We start from the raw sequence: 16,889 nt of genomic DNA on the forward strand, positions 1-16,889 counted from the left end.
CAGTTCTTTTTAATATACTTTAAGAGGACAATAACTTGTTCACCCTCCCCCCGGTGCAATCTACTTTGTACTATGGCTATTCATTGTTTCTCTGTTCCTGAATGGCTAGAAACTTGGGGAGCAGCCAGTAACTTATGAGTTATTTGGAAAAGACTGGTTATCAGTTTTTTTTATCATCTGTCTTTGTACAGCACAACTCAGCAGCAACTTAAACTCATTTGTCTAGCTTTTGAGTTCTTTCTACACGTAAGAAACTAAATATAACCCTTTAATAATCACTACAGAAAAGCAATATAAATAGGTATGATTATTTATTATCCTATATTGTAGCACGAGTAGCCTTGTCTGTTAATGAGAACTGACATAGTTTTAGTTTAATAAGAGATCATAGATGATATAGTCACGCGAAGATTCACTTGAATCTTCCTTTTATTTGGAATTCTGCCAGTTACTTGTGACCTGAATTGGCCACTGTTGTAAACAAGATACTTGGCTAGATGGATTATTGGTCTGAACCAATAAGGCTAGTCTTTTTTTTTTAATTTGCATTTTATATTATACGTATTTCACACAAAATGAAATACAGGAAATGATAGTTCACATGTATGAGCAGTAATTAAATAAATAACCACGCAGAAAAAAAATCAACAAAGAAATGGAAATCCTCTTAAATGAGGAAAGACTAAAAAGGTTAGGGCTCTTCAGCTTAGAAGAGACGGCTGAGGGGAGATACAAAATCCTGAGTGGAGTAGAACAGGTACAAGTGGATCGATTTTTCTCTCCGTCAAAAATTACAAAGACTAGGGGGACACTCGAGGTTACAGGGAAATACTTTTAAAATGAATAGGAGGAAATATTTTTTCACTCAGAGAATAGTTAAGCTCTGGAAACCGTTGCCGGAGGTTGTGGTAAGAGCAGATAGCGTAGCTGGTTTTAAGAAAGGTTTGGACAATTTCCTGGAGGAAAAGTCCATAGTCTGTTATTGAGAAAGACATTTCAAGTTAGGTTTCAAGTTTGCCAAGGATTGGTAGCATGGAATATTGCTACTCCTTGGGTTTTGGTCAGGTACTAGGGACCTGGATTGGCCACCGTGAGAACGGGCTACTGGGCTTGATGAACCATTGGTCTGACCCAGTAAGGCTATTCTTATGTTCTTAAATAAGTCCCCCTAAACAAGGATCCATTTATATTCTTAAACTAATCCAATTCCACCCTTCCATTACCCCTTAACAGATCCCTCTTTTCAAGCAATAACCTCTCAAACTGGGAAGGATTAAAGTAAATAAGTGTATTTTGTGGAATTTAAAGTTACTACACATTTATAGGGGAACTGTAGGAAGAAAACTCCTAACTCAGTTATTCTTTCAGTTTCATGAATTCTCTTCGACACATCTGTGTAGGTCTAGCCACATCCGGAAAAATCTGGACTGGATAAATACAAAATAAAGTGGGGGGATTTTTTTTGAAAATAAGATTTCAGTATACAGTGGAACCTTGGTTTACGAGCATAGTTCATTCCAGAAGCATGTTACGAGCATAGTACGTTCCACCACCTCCTCCTCTCCTCCCGAGGCTACCGGCGCTGCTCCATCACCCCCCCTCCCCGCTCAAATCGGCATCGCACCCCCCACCTGCAAATGCTCCCCCCCGAGAACCACATCGCACCCCCGTGCTGGAAGCGGCATCCACCCACCCGCCCTCCCAAACAAGTTCCTTACGGTACTCTCTCTAAAACATCGGAGGTGACCAGTGGAGTACCGCAGGGCTCAGTCTTGGGCCCGCTCCTTTTCAACATATTCATAGGGGACCTAACTCAGGGGCTTCAAGGTAAGATAACATTATTCGCTGACAACGCCAAACTATGCAATATAGTGAGAGACGGCAATTCACCCGATAGTATGACACAGGACCTACATTTGTTGGAGCTTTGGTCCTCGACCTGGCAGTTGGGCTTCAACGCTAAGAAATGCAAGATCATGCACCTCGGCAGCAGAAATCCGTGCAGAACTTACACCTTGAATGGTGAGACCTTAGCTAGAACTTCAACAGAACGAGACTTGGGAGTGATCATCAGCGCAGACATGAAAACTGCTGATCATGTGGAGAAGGCTTCATCTAAGGCAAGACAATTGTTAGGTTGCATCCGCAGGAGTTTCGTCAGCCAGAAGCCTGAAGTCATAATGCCATTATACAGAACCATGGTGAGGCCTCATTTGGAATACTGTGTGCAATTCTGGAGGCCACACTACCGAAAAGATGTGCTGAGAGTAGAGTCAGTGCAACAGATGGCCACCAGGATGGTCTCGGGGCTCAAGGATCTATCGTATGAGGAAAGGCTGAAAAATTTGTGGCTGTACTCACTCGAGGAACGTAGGGAGAGAGGAGACATGATCGAGACGTTTAAGTATATTACCGGCCGTATCAAGATGGAAGAAGAGATTCTTTTTCTCAAAGGACCCTCAGCCACAAGAGGGCATCCGCTCAAACTCAGGGACGGGAAATTTCATGGCGACACCAGGAAATATTTCTTCACCGAGAGAGTGGTTGATCCTTGGAACGAGCTCCCGGTGCAGGTGATCGAGGCAAACAGTGTGCAAGAATTTAAGAGCAAATGGGATGCCCATGTGGGATCCCTCAGAGGGTTAAGCCAAGGGAACCTGTCACCAGGAGTGGGATCCCTAGGATAGTAGACTTGAGGGTGGGTCAGTAGAGTGGGCAGACCTGATGGGCTATTGCCCTTATCTGCCGTCATCTTCTATGTTTCTATGTTTACCCCATCTGCTGCTTACTGGTGCAAGTTAAGGAAGTGCCATGCCCTGCCAGGCTCTGTACCCAGCATAAATCAGTGTGCAAATATTGGCATCCACTCTAATTATTCAGCCACTAAACAGATAAGTCATGCATTTAAAATGAGGCTAAACAGTTGTCAATCAGGTGTCTCTATTCAGTAACAGTAGTTAAACGGATAATGCTGGCACTTAAATTTATAAGTTGACCAGTCTCTAGTTCTTATAGTCATCAGATTCAGAGAACATTTTGCAGCCTAAATAAAATGTCCTTATTGGTATCAATATATTTTACATAGGAATGTTAATTATATTAAAACATAATTTTATCTGTGAGTAGAGGACTTTTACAATTATTTTAAAGATTTATAATATTCCCTTTCTAAATGTTAGTTCAAACTCAGTCTCATTTAGCAAGATAAGACATTTTCTTGCCCACATGGGCTCACAATCTAAGCTCTACCTGTAGAATTAGAAATTATATCTTACCTGGAACCTTGTCAACTGATGCAAAAACTGACCGTTGCACAGTCAGATCACTATTAATACGGCGTGACTGGTCGTAAAACCTGAAAGGCAGATGCTGGGATGCAGAGGCAGAGTTATGGCCAAAACCCATCACTTCTGTGGAAGGTTGGACTGGAAGATCCAAAAGAACTACAACAACAAAAAAAAGCATATTAAATACATAGACGAAACCATGTGTGCAAATATTAGTCAGTTTTGCTTGATCACAAATTGTCATAGAATTTTCTTCCTCATCAACACTCTCTCTCTCTCTTTATCTGAAGTCTCAACATTGAATATGCATAATATGGTCACTTTGTATGTATGATGCTCCCATATTAAGCACAGTTCCCAGTTTTCCAGGATTCTGCAGGCACAGTAACTTCTGCAGAATTAAAATCCTGATAAGGAATTGCAGAAAATACCTTCCAGTAATACCAGATTTTAATAAACTGCCTTTTAGCCATATTATTAAAGCAGCTTACACAATAAACAGACTCAAGTCAAACAAAGAAATAAGTTAATATAAGAAAACATCAGACACAAAACAAAAAAAAAAAAAATGCAAGTAAAAAAAGAGAGACCATGGCACAACTGACCAATAAGCCTACTTCCATTATCACTTCCATGGTTCCTTCTATCATCACAGCTACTGGACACAGATTTATTTATTCTAAAACGTAGTGTTATACTTGATGTGAGATATGGTACTAACTCAGTGTATCTCAAACTGTGCCAAGACACACTAGCGTGCCTCCTGAGATTCCAAGTGTGACGCAGCACACCGAGGAGGAAGAGAGGCACCTGCCAGCTGACTTCCCTTGCGGTACAGCGCCAGTGCTGCCCAATTCACCAAAGACCTGCATATTTCCCCCTTCTCTCTAGCGTCCTCCGGCTTCCCCCCTAGCCTCCCGGTCTCACCTTTAAAGCTAATTACAGCAGCCTGCAAAGGATCACCGGTAGGTAAAATGATTTTATTTTCAATATACTGATCGAAATGTGTCTGTTTTGAGAATTTATATTTGCTGTGTATATTGTGTGTATATGAAAAATGAATGGAAAAAATTACATTACAATTAGTAAAGGGGATGGGATATGGGGCAGAACTTGGGTGAGCCTAGGGAGTTGGGGTACTCAGTTGATATTTGTTAGACTTAGCTTTAAGTAGTTGAGAAACACTGCTGTAGGCAATCAGCTGGCACCAGTGCCTCTCCTTCTCTCTGGCCCTCTTCCCTGCTAGCACCCCCTACTGGCATCTCAGAGCCCATCTGGAGGGCCTCTGCACATGGACGGATGTCGACGGGATGATGTCATGCATATGCGTGATGTCATCACGGCGACGTCCGCGCACTTCTGGGTGCCTCAAGCCATGGCCACTATCTTTAGTGTGCCCCGGCTCGAGAAAGTTTGAGAGACATTGGGCTAACTAGATAGCTAAAGATGGGAAGGGTACAAATGGAGGGGGAATAAGCTGAAGAAGGCTACTGTTGAAAACCTGAGTACGTGGACTCAGACCAACTTCCTTAAGATCAACAAACAAAAGACCAGGGTGCTCTGGTTCGGGGACTACATCCAACTACCTTGCAAGGAACTGATGCTACTTACAGGTGACATGCTCACGATAATGAACTCCACTAAGGTTCTAGGAGTTAGCTTAGGTTCTTCTCTGTCCTTCAAAGACCAGACCACATCCTTGATAAGGAAGTTCTTCTTCAGACTAAGATAACTGAGAACAGTCAGGTTGGTCCTAACCCAAGACAGCTTTAAAAAGGGGGCGCAAGCTGTCCTACTGCCCTATCTAGATTATTGCAACTCCCTCTACTATGGCATTACAGAGAAGGAACTGAAGCAACAGCAAATGCTCCAAAATTCTGTGCAGAGGCTGATTCTTTGATCCCGCCGTTTGGAGAGGGATAGTCCTCTACTGCTTAAACTACATTGGTTACCAGTGAAAAAAAGAATTCACTACAAGTTAGCTTGTATGATTCATAAGGAATTCGCAGGAGCCAGTAAGGAAGCCGTTCAGCACCGAGCAGCAGCACCAAATCACGCTGCTGCTTGTGCTGCTCAGTGACCGAAGAAACTCCATTCACGGCAGCTGGTTATCAGCGGGACAGAAACTCAGAAAATTTGCTCCTGCCCACTGCACTTCCACCGGAGATCGGCAGATGAGGTATGAGGATAGGACAGGGTGCAGAGCCTGGGAGGGAGGGTGCAGAGTCTGACGGGGGAAGAAAGGAAGGGTGCTGGGTGCAGAGTCTGACAGGGGAGGGAGGGAAGAAAGGGTGCTGGATACAGAGCCTGACAGGGGAGGGAATGAAGGGTGCAGAGATAGGGGAGGGAGGGCGGGAGTGAAAAAAGGAAGGGTGCTGGGTGCAGTGCCTCACAGGGGAGGGAGGGAAAGGTGTAGTGCCTGGCAGGAAGGGAGCTAGGTGCTGTGTCTGACAGGAGAGGGAGGAAAGAGGGCTGGATGCAGAGCCTGACAGGGCAGGGCACTTGAATATTAAGCCGCCTGACTTATATTCGAGTCAACCATTTTTCCTCCTTTTTGAGGGGAAAAGGGGGGTTTTGACTTATATTTGGATCGAATTATATTCTAATATATATGGTAAGTTCTGTTCAGGAAGTCTCGTAAAACCTTCGATTATCCCTGCAGGATGGCTAAATCTAGGTTGGACCAGGAGAATAGTCCAGGACCGAAGCCAGGGAATAGGAAGGTGGAACATCTAAATGGAGCTCTGTCAGATCATCATCTGTAAAGAGGTGAACAGATGCCCGCTTAAAATGTGAAGAAGGTTCAGCACCTCCAAATCCAGACGCTCAGGGCAGCCGAGGAGACCAGTCTCAGCAAAAGCATCAGCCGGATCCAAATTAAATACAGTGGCAAGAGACAGAAGAACCATAAAATCTGCAAGGCAATTACTGCAATCGAGGTCTGGTATTGTTTACTAACCCTCAGGCTAAGGAGGTGGAGCATGTGCTCATAAAAGTCGTGGATTTCTGCAATACCCAGACTGTGGGTTGTGATTGAACACCTAGCGTATGGAATCCGGAAAGGACATAACAGAAAGGCCGTTCAAGTAATTATAGAAGGTGCATCAAGAATCTACCCTACAATTACCACACAGAGCAGACCCCAATTTCCTTACCAATACCCCCGACATCTCCTGTCTCCGATCCCCATTCCAAAGCCTCCAAGTCTTCGGTCCCCCTTCTGGCACTCCCTTGACACGTCCTCCGTCTCCAATCCCCTTCCCAATACCTCTTGGTTTAGCATCTCCCCTCACAATAATACACCCTCTTCCTCTGTTTAATATCCTGCCCCTGTTTAATATCATCCCCCATTTCAGATCCCCCTCAAGTTGAAAACCCATTCCTTGTCCAAAATTTCACCTTCTGAGCACAAGTGCCCCCCTCCATAACCAGCCTCACCTGCTGCACCCCTCCAGACCTACAGGGGAGTCCACATTGATGTTCAGTGGTCCCAGGAATAAGCAATCCCCCCTGGGCCTGTCAGGAATTGAAATGTCCACCATGAGTACTAGCAATATTCTCACAATTTTCTCCTTATATGGAAGGATGCCCCTTAACAGAAGTACTGTGAGACTACTGCTAGGGGTCATGACAGTTATTTTGGTTCAAGAGAGGTCATTGGGGGAAAATAAGAGGTTAAGTGTGTGTGGGGGGAGGGCAATCACAGCAGTAGAAAAGTCCTTGCCCTTTCTTTGCCTGCAAATTTGGCAAACCAAGAAACTTTCAATAAATCACTTATACATTTAACAGAATAGCATTAAAATTAAACAGGAAAAGAGTGAATGATACCACGTGTACTTAGGTTTTACAAAAACAGGAACCAAGCTAAACACCTCTTACTGTAAAATGTACAAGAACAGAAAACATCCTTTGGTAACTAATGCATAAATTGTCTCTGCTTTTGGTAAGGTCTCTTGAAATATCTGCGAAAGGTGGGGTGACCAAAAGGGCACACAGAGTTTGTTATAAGGAATATTTTTTATTTATGTGCTAGGGCACCGCAGAGAATGATTTCCTAGACCATGTGCATTGATCAGGGCTGACTCTGAAAAGCATAGTTGGAATTTAATGGACCCATTAAGAAGATTACTTCCCTCTACTATTGATAAAATGTTCTTGCATTCCAGGGAAATCATGGATTCGTTGGAATGGCTTTTACTGGTTAACTGATTACTGGGGATACCAGGGGACCTGGATGTCAAACATTACTGCAGTTTTCAGAGGTTTTGCATCACCAATATTATGGATTACAGATGCAGCTTACTTTAACAGTCAATCTTATGAAACACTATTTATAATGGGATATGTATGCCTAGGAAGGGTGTAATTGAAAGAAAATATTTAGTGCATGCACTGGTTTGATGCGACACATTATACAACTACAAGTGCTGACATGGAAGATCTTTTAAGTTAATGAAATGTGTGTTAAGCACAACATAATATTTAAATCAAGTCTATATACAATGTTAATAAAACAAATCAAAAACTTAGCAGAAGAACTGAGCTTTAAAACTGTGGGCTTCAACATAGCCTCCACCTTTAAGAGCCAGAATTCTTCAGATCTTAGAACAGTGGTCTTAACCTGGGTTCGACCGAACCCCAGGGGTTCGGTGAGTCAGTCTCGCGGGTTCGGCGGCGGTCAAAACACACCTCCGACTCATATAGCGCTTCGGTCACGTTCAATCATCTATCAGTTAGTCAGTGATTTTGATCAAGACTGATCGTGTACTCGGTTTCTTGATCTATCAATCTGTAACTAACGCCTTATATACATCAATCAATTCCTGATCAAAATTTGTGATTTAACTGATAGATGATTGAACGTGACCGAAGCGCTTATGATTCGTGATGATACGCCCCGCTTGTCCATAATTGGCTGCAGGTGATCACGCAACATCGTTTGGCCTATCTGTGCTGTAGGGGATTTGATGCGCATAGTAGTCGAATTGTAACTGTTGTGATGGTACGTCGTGTGATACCTATCTTAATATTTTAATCCCTTACTAACTATGTCGAGCAAAATACGAAAGTGGTCGGACGAATATGTACAATATGGATTCACATGTATAACGGAACGTGATGGGAGTCAGCGTCCTAATTGCATGATTTGCAATGCCAAGTTGAGTAATTCTAGTCTAGCTCCGGCAAAACTAAGGGAATAAAGAAGGGTTCGGTGAACACGCATATGAAACTGGTGGGGTTCAGTACCTCCAACAAGGTTAAGAACCACTGTCTTAGAACAAAAACATTTTGTTTGAATTGCTCGACATTATTTCACTATTTTGTTAGTTTCATAATTTGAAGCATCTGCTGAAAAGCTTTATTCACAGTGTTTCTCTGGTTCTGCGTGCCGATGTTTATTTATATAAATAAATATAGGCATGCAAAACCAGTCTCAACAGCACACAAAAGCTGATGCTCCAATACAAGGTGTAAATGTGTTTGAGCAAGCAACACACGTACACAAGTAGACTATAAAGCACGAGTTCCTATCACAACTCTTTCTTCACTGCAACCAAACTAGCCCCCCCTCTTTTACAAACGCATAGCGCGGGTTTTAGCGCCGGCAGCGGCGGGAACTGCTCCGACGCTCATAGGAATTCTATGATGCAACCACTTTGCCCTCCGCCCCCAAGCAGTTCCCCATCTTGTCTCCTCTCTCCTACATCCCCAGTCGTTGATCTCCATCCCAAAACTTACTGTAGCTCAAACCTGGCCTTTTGGATTTTCTAAGGCCTGAGTGAGATACAAATCTGTAAGAGCTAACCTGCCTAGAGCTAACCTTACATAAACAGGTGGTAAAAAGTGGCCTTAGTGTATCCCTACATGGGCTACCCCCATGCCTTAAGGTCGTTTTCACTCCCGGGTAAGGGCTCATGCCCTAATTGGTTAGCATGTAGCTGTACTAATTGATTTGTGCAGAACATGCAGGTAATACTTTCACATTTAAAAATTACTGCTGAGATGCCTGAGTACATCCCATGGTAAGCCATGTTTTGCTGCAGTAAGCATGTGCTAGTGCTTAACGAAGCTTAGTAAAAGGACCCCCTAAGTAAGGCTATCTCTTCAACTTCTGGCTATAGTACTCCCATTTGATTAATATTCTCAGCTGAACTGAGGCCCCACCTATTACCTCTTGGTCCTGATTAAGCAGCCCTTTAAAGGGCTGCTTTTCAGGTGGGCCTGCACCGTCGGCGGGCCCCGCCAAAGAGCCCTTTGTACCGCCCTTCGTGCAGACCAAGTAGGACCGAGCTAAAACCTCTGCCCAACTTCACCCAAAAGTAACAACAGTCCACAAAGTGTGTAATTGAGGCCCAATGCATTGGAGGAAATCACTCTTCGAATCCACCTTCGAATTTCAAGGCCCCAAAATTTGGAACTGCCTCCTGACCTGCTTATATCAGACTTCCTCCTATCTTCAATTTAGGAAGGTGCTAAAAACGCATCTGTTTTCATTATAGTCTTGCTATGATTCATAATGTCTATGTTGCTAACTTTATTAATCTTATGTAAGCCAAATGATTACCAGTTCACATTTGAGGGGTATAAGAAACAATATGGTATGGTATTTATGTATGTATATACAGTATGTATGTATGTATGTGATTTTTTTAGCCCGTCCTCCCAAAGAAGCTCAGAACGAGTTACAAATCAGATACTCAAGCATTTTCCCTCTCTTTCCTGGTGGACTCACAATCTATCTATCTGCCTACTTCTTATGGGGAATTTAGGAAACACCTAAAAACATATCTGTTCCTGAAGTATTTAGGTAACTGACCTATACAATCTTAGTCTACAACAACTGATTTCCTAGAGCTGTTAATCACTAACCCTTAACTTTGTTAATTCTATTCAATCTGTAGCATCTTTTAATCATTGTAAACCACATAGAACTTCACGGTCCTGCGGTATATAAACTGTTATTATTATTATTATCATCTAATGTACCTGGGGAGGATTAAGTGGCTTGCCCAGAGTCACAAGGAGAAGCCCGGAGTTTGAACCCACAACCGCAGGGTACTGAGACTTTAGCTCTTACCACTACACCACACTCAATAGCAACTGTTCTTTATGCCACTTTAAACATCTCACTCAACACTACAAGCTATTTGGATTTCAATAAGATGGTTATTTAGTTTTATTGTACTTCTTTTTCCTCCTTTCATCTTACTTTGAGAGATGAATGGCTCATCAGTTTAATCAGAGGTCATCAATCCTCAGTGGAATCTTATTATAGAATACATCTTGCATCTTTTAGCTATATGTCATGGGTTCTCAGTTCAGTCTTCCGGACAAACCTAGCTAGTCAGGTATTCGGGATACCCACAATGAATATGCATGAAATAAATCTGCATGTGTTGCTTGTGTTGTATGTAAAGTTTCTCATGCATATTCGTTGTGTCTTGAACACCTGACCGGTTTGGTGTCCCACAGACTGGGTTGAGAACACACAACATACAGTTATAAATGCAAAAAGTACTGGAGGAGCAGAGAATCTGCAGTACAAATGTGTTTTCCCACTCCATGCTCACCTTTCTAGGCGTAAAAACTTGGAATGACCTTACTGAAATAACCAGGATGGAACCTAACTACACCATATTCCAGAAGAAACTGAAAACTCATCTATTTGACACTTAATCACCTGTATCCTCTCCTCCCCCCTCCACCCCTCCTCCCCCTTCTCCTTCCTCACCCCCCTCTTTAAGTCGCCTTGAGCCTACCTAGGTATGAGCAATGCAGAAATAGATTAGATTAGATTAGAATAATGGCAGAGAAGCTAAACTACGCTTCTGCTAAACTCGTGGCTAAAATGAAAATACTTCCAATGGAATTTTTGTGAAGCTCTGTTCAATATGGCCACTTATCATGGTTGTGGTTCTTTAACATCATAGAAATGACTTTAATATTAGAATTTCAACAGATTATGCATAACTCAGGATGTAGGAATGTTTCATTTTTGTGGGAAGACTTTAATTTCTTTTTCTTTTGTGAGATAGCCATCAAATTCAGAAAAAACTAGCAAGAATATTTTAAGTTTCCAGCTTACCTGAGATCCGTTGCATTTTCATGCGACGAGCTTGGATACGCCCCTTTGCCAGCCGCTGCTTTGCGATGATGCATCGGATGTTATCACAAAAAATAAATGTAGCTTGAAGAATAGGGAAAGGCTTGGAATGGGGACTAGAAGCAGGTTTGTGAATTATGATATTGAGGGCTCTACTATCATCTTCAACGCCTGTTACCTGCATATCCTGTAAGAAAACAAAATTCTTTCAGACCGAAACACACCTATGTCAAAAAATTAAGGGTTTTTTTCCCCCTTCTTTTTAATGCTTATGAAAGTGTCCATCATAGCTCAGAGTAAACCTGGATATATCGTATACCCCTGGATTCTGTAAAGATCACCCAGATCTGCATGTAAACTAATTAGCCAATTACATGGTATCAATAATTGGTATTAATTAGGACTGATGCATAGATCTGTCCTATTCTATAGTATGTACACCTAAATTTCAAAGCGTGCAACTCAAATGGAAGTGTGGCCATGGGAGGGGCAAGGGTAGGTCAGGGCGTTCTCACAAATTAGGCTCGATTTTATACAGGGTGGGCCAAAAGTAGGCATACAGTGTTTATTCATTATTTCTTTTTATTTTACAGGTATTAAGTACTGAATGATAGAAACATAGAAATAGACGGCAGATAAGGGCCAAGGCCCATCTAGTCTGCCCACCCTAATGTCCCTCCCTTACCTTCGCCCTGTGAATAGATCCCTCCCCTACCTTCGCCCTGTGAATAGATCCCATGTGACGATCCTATTTGGCCTTAAAATCAGGCACGCTGCTGGCCTCGATCACATGCAGTGGAAGACTATTCCAGCAATCAACCACCCTTTCTGTGAAAAAGAATTTCCTGGTGTCAGCTCGTAGTTTCCCTTCCCTAATTTTCCACGGATGCCCTCTTGTTGTCGTGGGACCCTTGAAAAGGAAGATATCTTCCTCCGTCTCTATGCGGCCCGAGAGATACTTGAACGTCTCGATCATGTCCCCCCTCTCTCTGCGCTTCTCGAGTGAGTATAGCTGCAATTTGTTTAGCTGTTCCTCGTATGGGAGATCCTTGAGTCCTGAGACCATCCGGGTGGCCATTCTCTGAACCGACTCCAGTCTCAGCACATCCTTGCGATAATGCGGCCTCCAGAATTGCACACAGTATTCCAGATGGGGCCTCACCATGGATCTATACAATGGCATAATGACTTCCGGCTTTCGGCTGATGAAACCCCTGCGTATGCAACCTATGACTTGTCTTGCTTTGGATGAAGCTTGCTCCACTTGATTGGCAGCCTTCATGTCCTCACTGACGATCACCCCTAGGTCACGTTCTGCTTCAGTTCTTGTTAGGATCTCGCCATTTAGGGTGTAAGTCTTGCATGGATTTTGGCTGCCCAGGTGCATAACTTTGCATTTTTTGGCATTGAAGCTGAGTTGCCAGGACCTAGACCAGCGCTCCAGTAGGAGTAGGTCGTGCATCATGTTGTCGGGCATTGAAACATCATCTATTGTGCATTTGCCCACTACATTACTTAGTTTGGCGTCATCGGCGAATAATGTTATTTTACCCCGAAGCCCTTCTGCCAAGTCCCTTATAAAGATGTTGAATAGGATTGGGCACAAGACCGAGCCCTGTGGCACTCCACTGATCACCTCCGTCATTTCAGAGGGTGTGCCGTTCACCACCACCCTTTGAAGCCTACCTCCAAGCCAGTTCCCAACCCATTTCGTCAATGTGTCACCTAATCCTATAGAACTCATCCTGCTCAGCAACCTGCGGTGTGGTACGCTATCGAATGCTTTGCTAAAGTCCAGGTATACGATGTCCAGGGACTCCCCAATATCTAGCTTCCCCGTCACCCAGTCAAAGAAGCTGATCAGGTTGGATTGGCACGATCTCCCTTTTGTAAATCCATGTTGATGGGGATCCCGTAGATTCTCCTCATCCAGGATCTTATCCAATTGGTGTTTTATTAGAGTTTCCATTAGTTTGCTTACTATCGATGTTAGACTCACTGGTCTGTAGTTTGCTGTCTCCATCTTGGAGCCTTTCTTGTGGAGTGGAATGATGTTAGCCGTCCTCCAGTCTGACGGGACGCTGCCTTTCCTAAGGGAGAGGTTGAAGAGCTTGGACAGTGGCTCCGCCAGGACATCACACAGCTCCCTTAGCACCCTGGGGTGTAGGTTGTCAGGCCCCATTGCCTTGTTAACCTTGAGCCTTGATAGCTCACTGTAGACACTGCTGGGTGTAAACTCGAAGTTACTGAACGGGTCAACTGAGTCAACCCTTGTCTGTAGCTGAGGGCCAAGCCCCGGCGCTTCTCGGGTGAAGACTGAGCTGAAGTATTCATTTAATAGTTAGGCTTTTTCCGAATCCTTTTCCACATAGTCTCCGTCTGGTTTCCTAAGACTTGAGTTTTTACTTCTGTCACTGATATACCTAAAGAAGGATTTATCTCCCTTCTTGATGTTTTTTGCCAGAGACTCCTCCATGTGAAACTTAGCCTCCCTGACTGCCGTTTTGACGGCTTTTGATTTGGTCAAGTATTCTGCTCTAGAGACCTGTTTCCCTGATTGTTTGTAAGATATGAATGCTTTTTTCTTCTCCTTGATAAGGGCCGAGATCTCCGCAGTGAACCACTTCGGCTTATTGTTCCTTCGCCGTTTACTTACTAATTTAACATAGCGGTTTGTCGCTTCCTGTATGGTGGTTTTCAAAGTTGACCACATTTCTTTCACGCTATCGGTTTCTGCTTGTCCTTGTAGCGCCTGGTGAATGAAGTCTCCCATTTCTTTGAAGTTTGTGTCCTTGAATTTGAGGACCTTGGTCAGTGTGGTAGATTTAGTGAAACCTTTCCTAAGATTGAACCATACCATGTTGTGGTCACTGGAGGCCAATGTGTCGCCCACCGAGACCTCTGTGACACTTTCTCCATTGGTAAGTAATGATAATCAAATAAAAGCGAAATGATGTAACTGATACAAAAACTTCACATGAATGTTATTCGTGACATGTCTAAAATAAAAATAAATAGTGTATACCTACTTTTGGCCCACCCGGTACAATATCTGCATTTGTACACCTAACATTTGTAGGACACAAGCATTTATATCAGTTTTTGGCAGGCTAAAGAACTCGCGCCCAAAGTTAGGCACAAACCCTCAAATTCTATAAGGTGTGCCTACATTCATTCATTCAATTTCCTATACCGTTCTCCCAAGGGAGCTCAGAACGGTTTACATGAATTCAGGTATTCAAGCATTTTTCCCTGTCTGTCCTGGTGGGCCCACAATCTACCTAATATACCTGGGGTATTGGGGGAACCAAGTGACCTGTCTAAGGTCAGAAGGAGCAGTGCATGTCAGAACCCACAATCTCAGGCTGCCAAGGCTGTAGTTCCAAACCCTGCATCATACTCACACATAGTATGGTAGGAAATAGCATGGCAAACACTGTCAGACAGGGATGGTGAAACATACCTAACAAAGCATATGACAAACATGGTATGGTGTGAAATAGTATGGTGAGCCTAGTATTAAAAAGCATGGGTAACACAGAATGACACGTCTACATCAGGGCACTTAGCCAAAGTAGGCACATAACTTAATTGAGTAATAGGCTAAATCGGCACTCAACAACTCTTCATTGGTACCAAGTGGAGTTAATTGAAACTTAGGTGCCTAACTTGGTAAGTATGATTCAACAACAGTTAGGTGCATAGTACAAAGTGCAAAGTTAAAAGTGGGCGTGGTTGGGGGGGCGGCTGATCGTGGAAGTGTTTTTGAGTTAGGAACCATTAGTCACCTGATTTAGGCTCAGGCATTTAGGCCAAGAAAACCCTGGCATAAATAGAGTGTGCCTGTTAAGAATGCTTAGCACTGCCTAAACCTGCTTAAGTGATGCTAAGTGTGATTCTATAATGGGCACCTAACTTTTAGTGAATTGTACTTAAACATAACATAGTAACATAGTAGATGACGGCAGATAAAGACCCGATTGGTCCATCCAGTCTGCCCAACCTGATTCAATTTAAATTTTTTTTTTTTTTCTTCTTAGCTATTTCTGGGCAAGAGTCCAAAGCTTTACCCTGTACTGTGCTTGGATTCCAACTGCCGAAATCTCTGTTAAGACTTACTCCAGCCCATCTACACCCTCCCAGCCATTGAAGCCCTCCCCTGCCCATCCTCCACCAAACAGCCATACACAGACCGTACAAGTCTGCCCAGTAACTGGCCTAGTTCAATCTTTAATATTATTTTCTGATTCTAAATCTTCTGTGTTCATCCCACGCTTCTTTGAACTCAGTCACAGTTTTACTCTCCACCACCTCTCTCGGGAGCGCATTCCAGGCATCCACTACCCTCTCCGTAAAGTAGAATTTCCTAACATTGCCACTGAATCTACCACCCCTCAACCTCAAATTATGTCCTCTGGTTTTACCATTTTCCTTTCTCTGGAAAATATTTTGTTCTACGTTAATACCCTTTAAGTATTTGAACGTCTGAATCATATCTCCCCTGTCTCTCCTTTCCTCTAGGGTATACATATTCAGGGCTTCCAGTCTCTCCTCATACGTCTTCTGGCGCAAGCCTCCTATCATTATCATTACTTAGTGCTATACTAGTCGATGCTGATGTTTTAGGCAACATATATAGGATTGGGCCCAAAATGCACACTAAGCTTGTATTCAATTACCATATTTTTCGCTCTAAAAGACGCACCTGACAATACGACGCACCTACCTAGAAGAGGAGAAACCAAGAAAAAAAATTTTTTTTTGAACCAAATGTCTCCCCTCTGGTGATCTAGTGGTAGGCCGGGACAGGGCAGGTCTAGTGGCAGGCTGGGACAGGGCATAGGGCAGGCAGGTAGGCCTAGTGGCAGGCAGGCAGGAAGGTAGGTCTAGTGGTAGGTGTAGGCCTAGTTGCAGGCAGGACCCCCCCCCCCCCAGTACCTATTTTTAATCCTGGAAGTCCAGTGCTCCTGCTCTTCCCTCGCTGGTTGGCTGCCTGAGTCCTGATCTGTTGCGGCAGAGCGGCACACCTGCCTGGTCCCGCGCTACTCCCTGAATGGCTGCCATGAGAACTGACGGCAGCCATTCAGGGAGTGGTGCGGGACCAGGCAGGCAGTTTGCACCTGCCTTGTGCGCCACTCTGCCGCAACAGATCAGGACTCAGGCAGCCATCCAGCGAGGGAAGGGCAGAAGCGCGGAAAGCTCCTGCCGATTACAGCGCTGGACCACAGGGATTAAAAAAAAGGTACCGGGCCGGGGGTGGGGTGTTGTTATGGAGCGAAAAATACGGTAAATGTCACTCTGTGCAGAATGTCCTTTACAGAATACTAGCTGAGCACTGATTATAACACCTAACTTTGGGTGCCATTTACTGAATCTGTCCTATAGTGTGAGAAATATGTCGGCTTTTTAAAATGGCCTGCTAACACACTTCAATCCTGAACTTATTCTGCTCTGGAATTTTATGTTATGATCAAAGCCTGACTTTCCACCTATTCTCA

The 16,889-nt window shown here is 43.6% G+C and overlaps 1 protein-coding gene across 12 annotated transcripts in view; it reads right to left on the bottom strand.

Annotated features, from left to right (window-relative positions):
* CLEC16A (C-type lectin domain containing 16A) overlaps window positions 1–16,889 on the bottom strand; it is a 377,291-nt gene that overhangs the window by 72,145 nt on the left and 288,257 nt on the right. For all 12 annotated transcript variants that reach the window (XM_033914729.1, XM_033914726.1, XM_033914722.1 and 9 more), the window contains 2 exons: window positions 11,374–11,578; window positions 3,276–3,443 (listed from right to left, as the gene is read on the bottom strand). In XM_033914729.1, the coding sequence (XP_033770620.1) occupies window positions 3,276–3,443; window positions 11,374–11,578 (373 nt within the window). The remainder of the gene's footprint in view (window positions 1–3,275; window positions 3,444–11,373; window positions 11,579–16,889) is intronic.

Source organism: Geotrypetes seraphini, chromosome 11 (assembly GCF_902459505.1).
Source record: "Geotrypetes seraphini chromosome 11, aGeoSer1.1, whole genome shotgun sequence".
Lineage (NCBI taxonomy): Eukaryota > Metazoa > Chordata > Amphibia > Gymnophiona > Dermophiidae > Geotrypetes > Geotrypetes seraphini.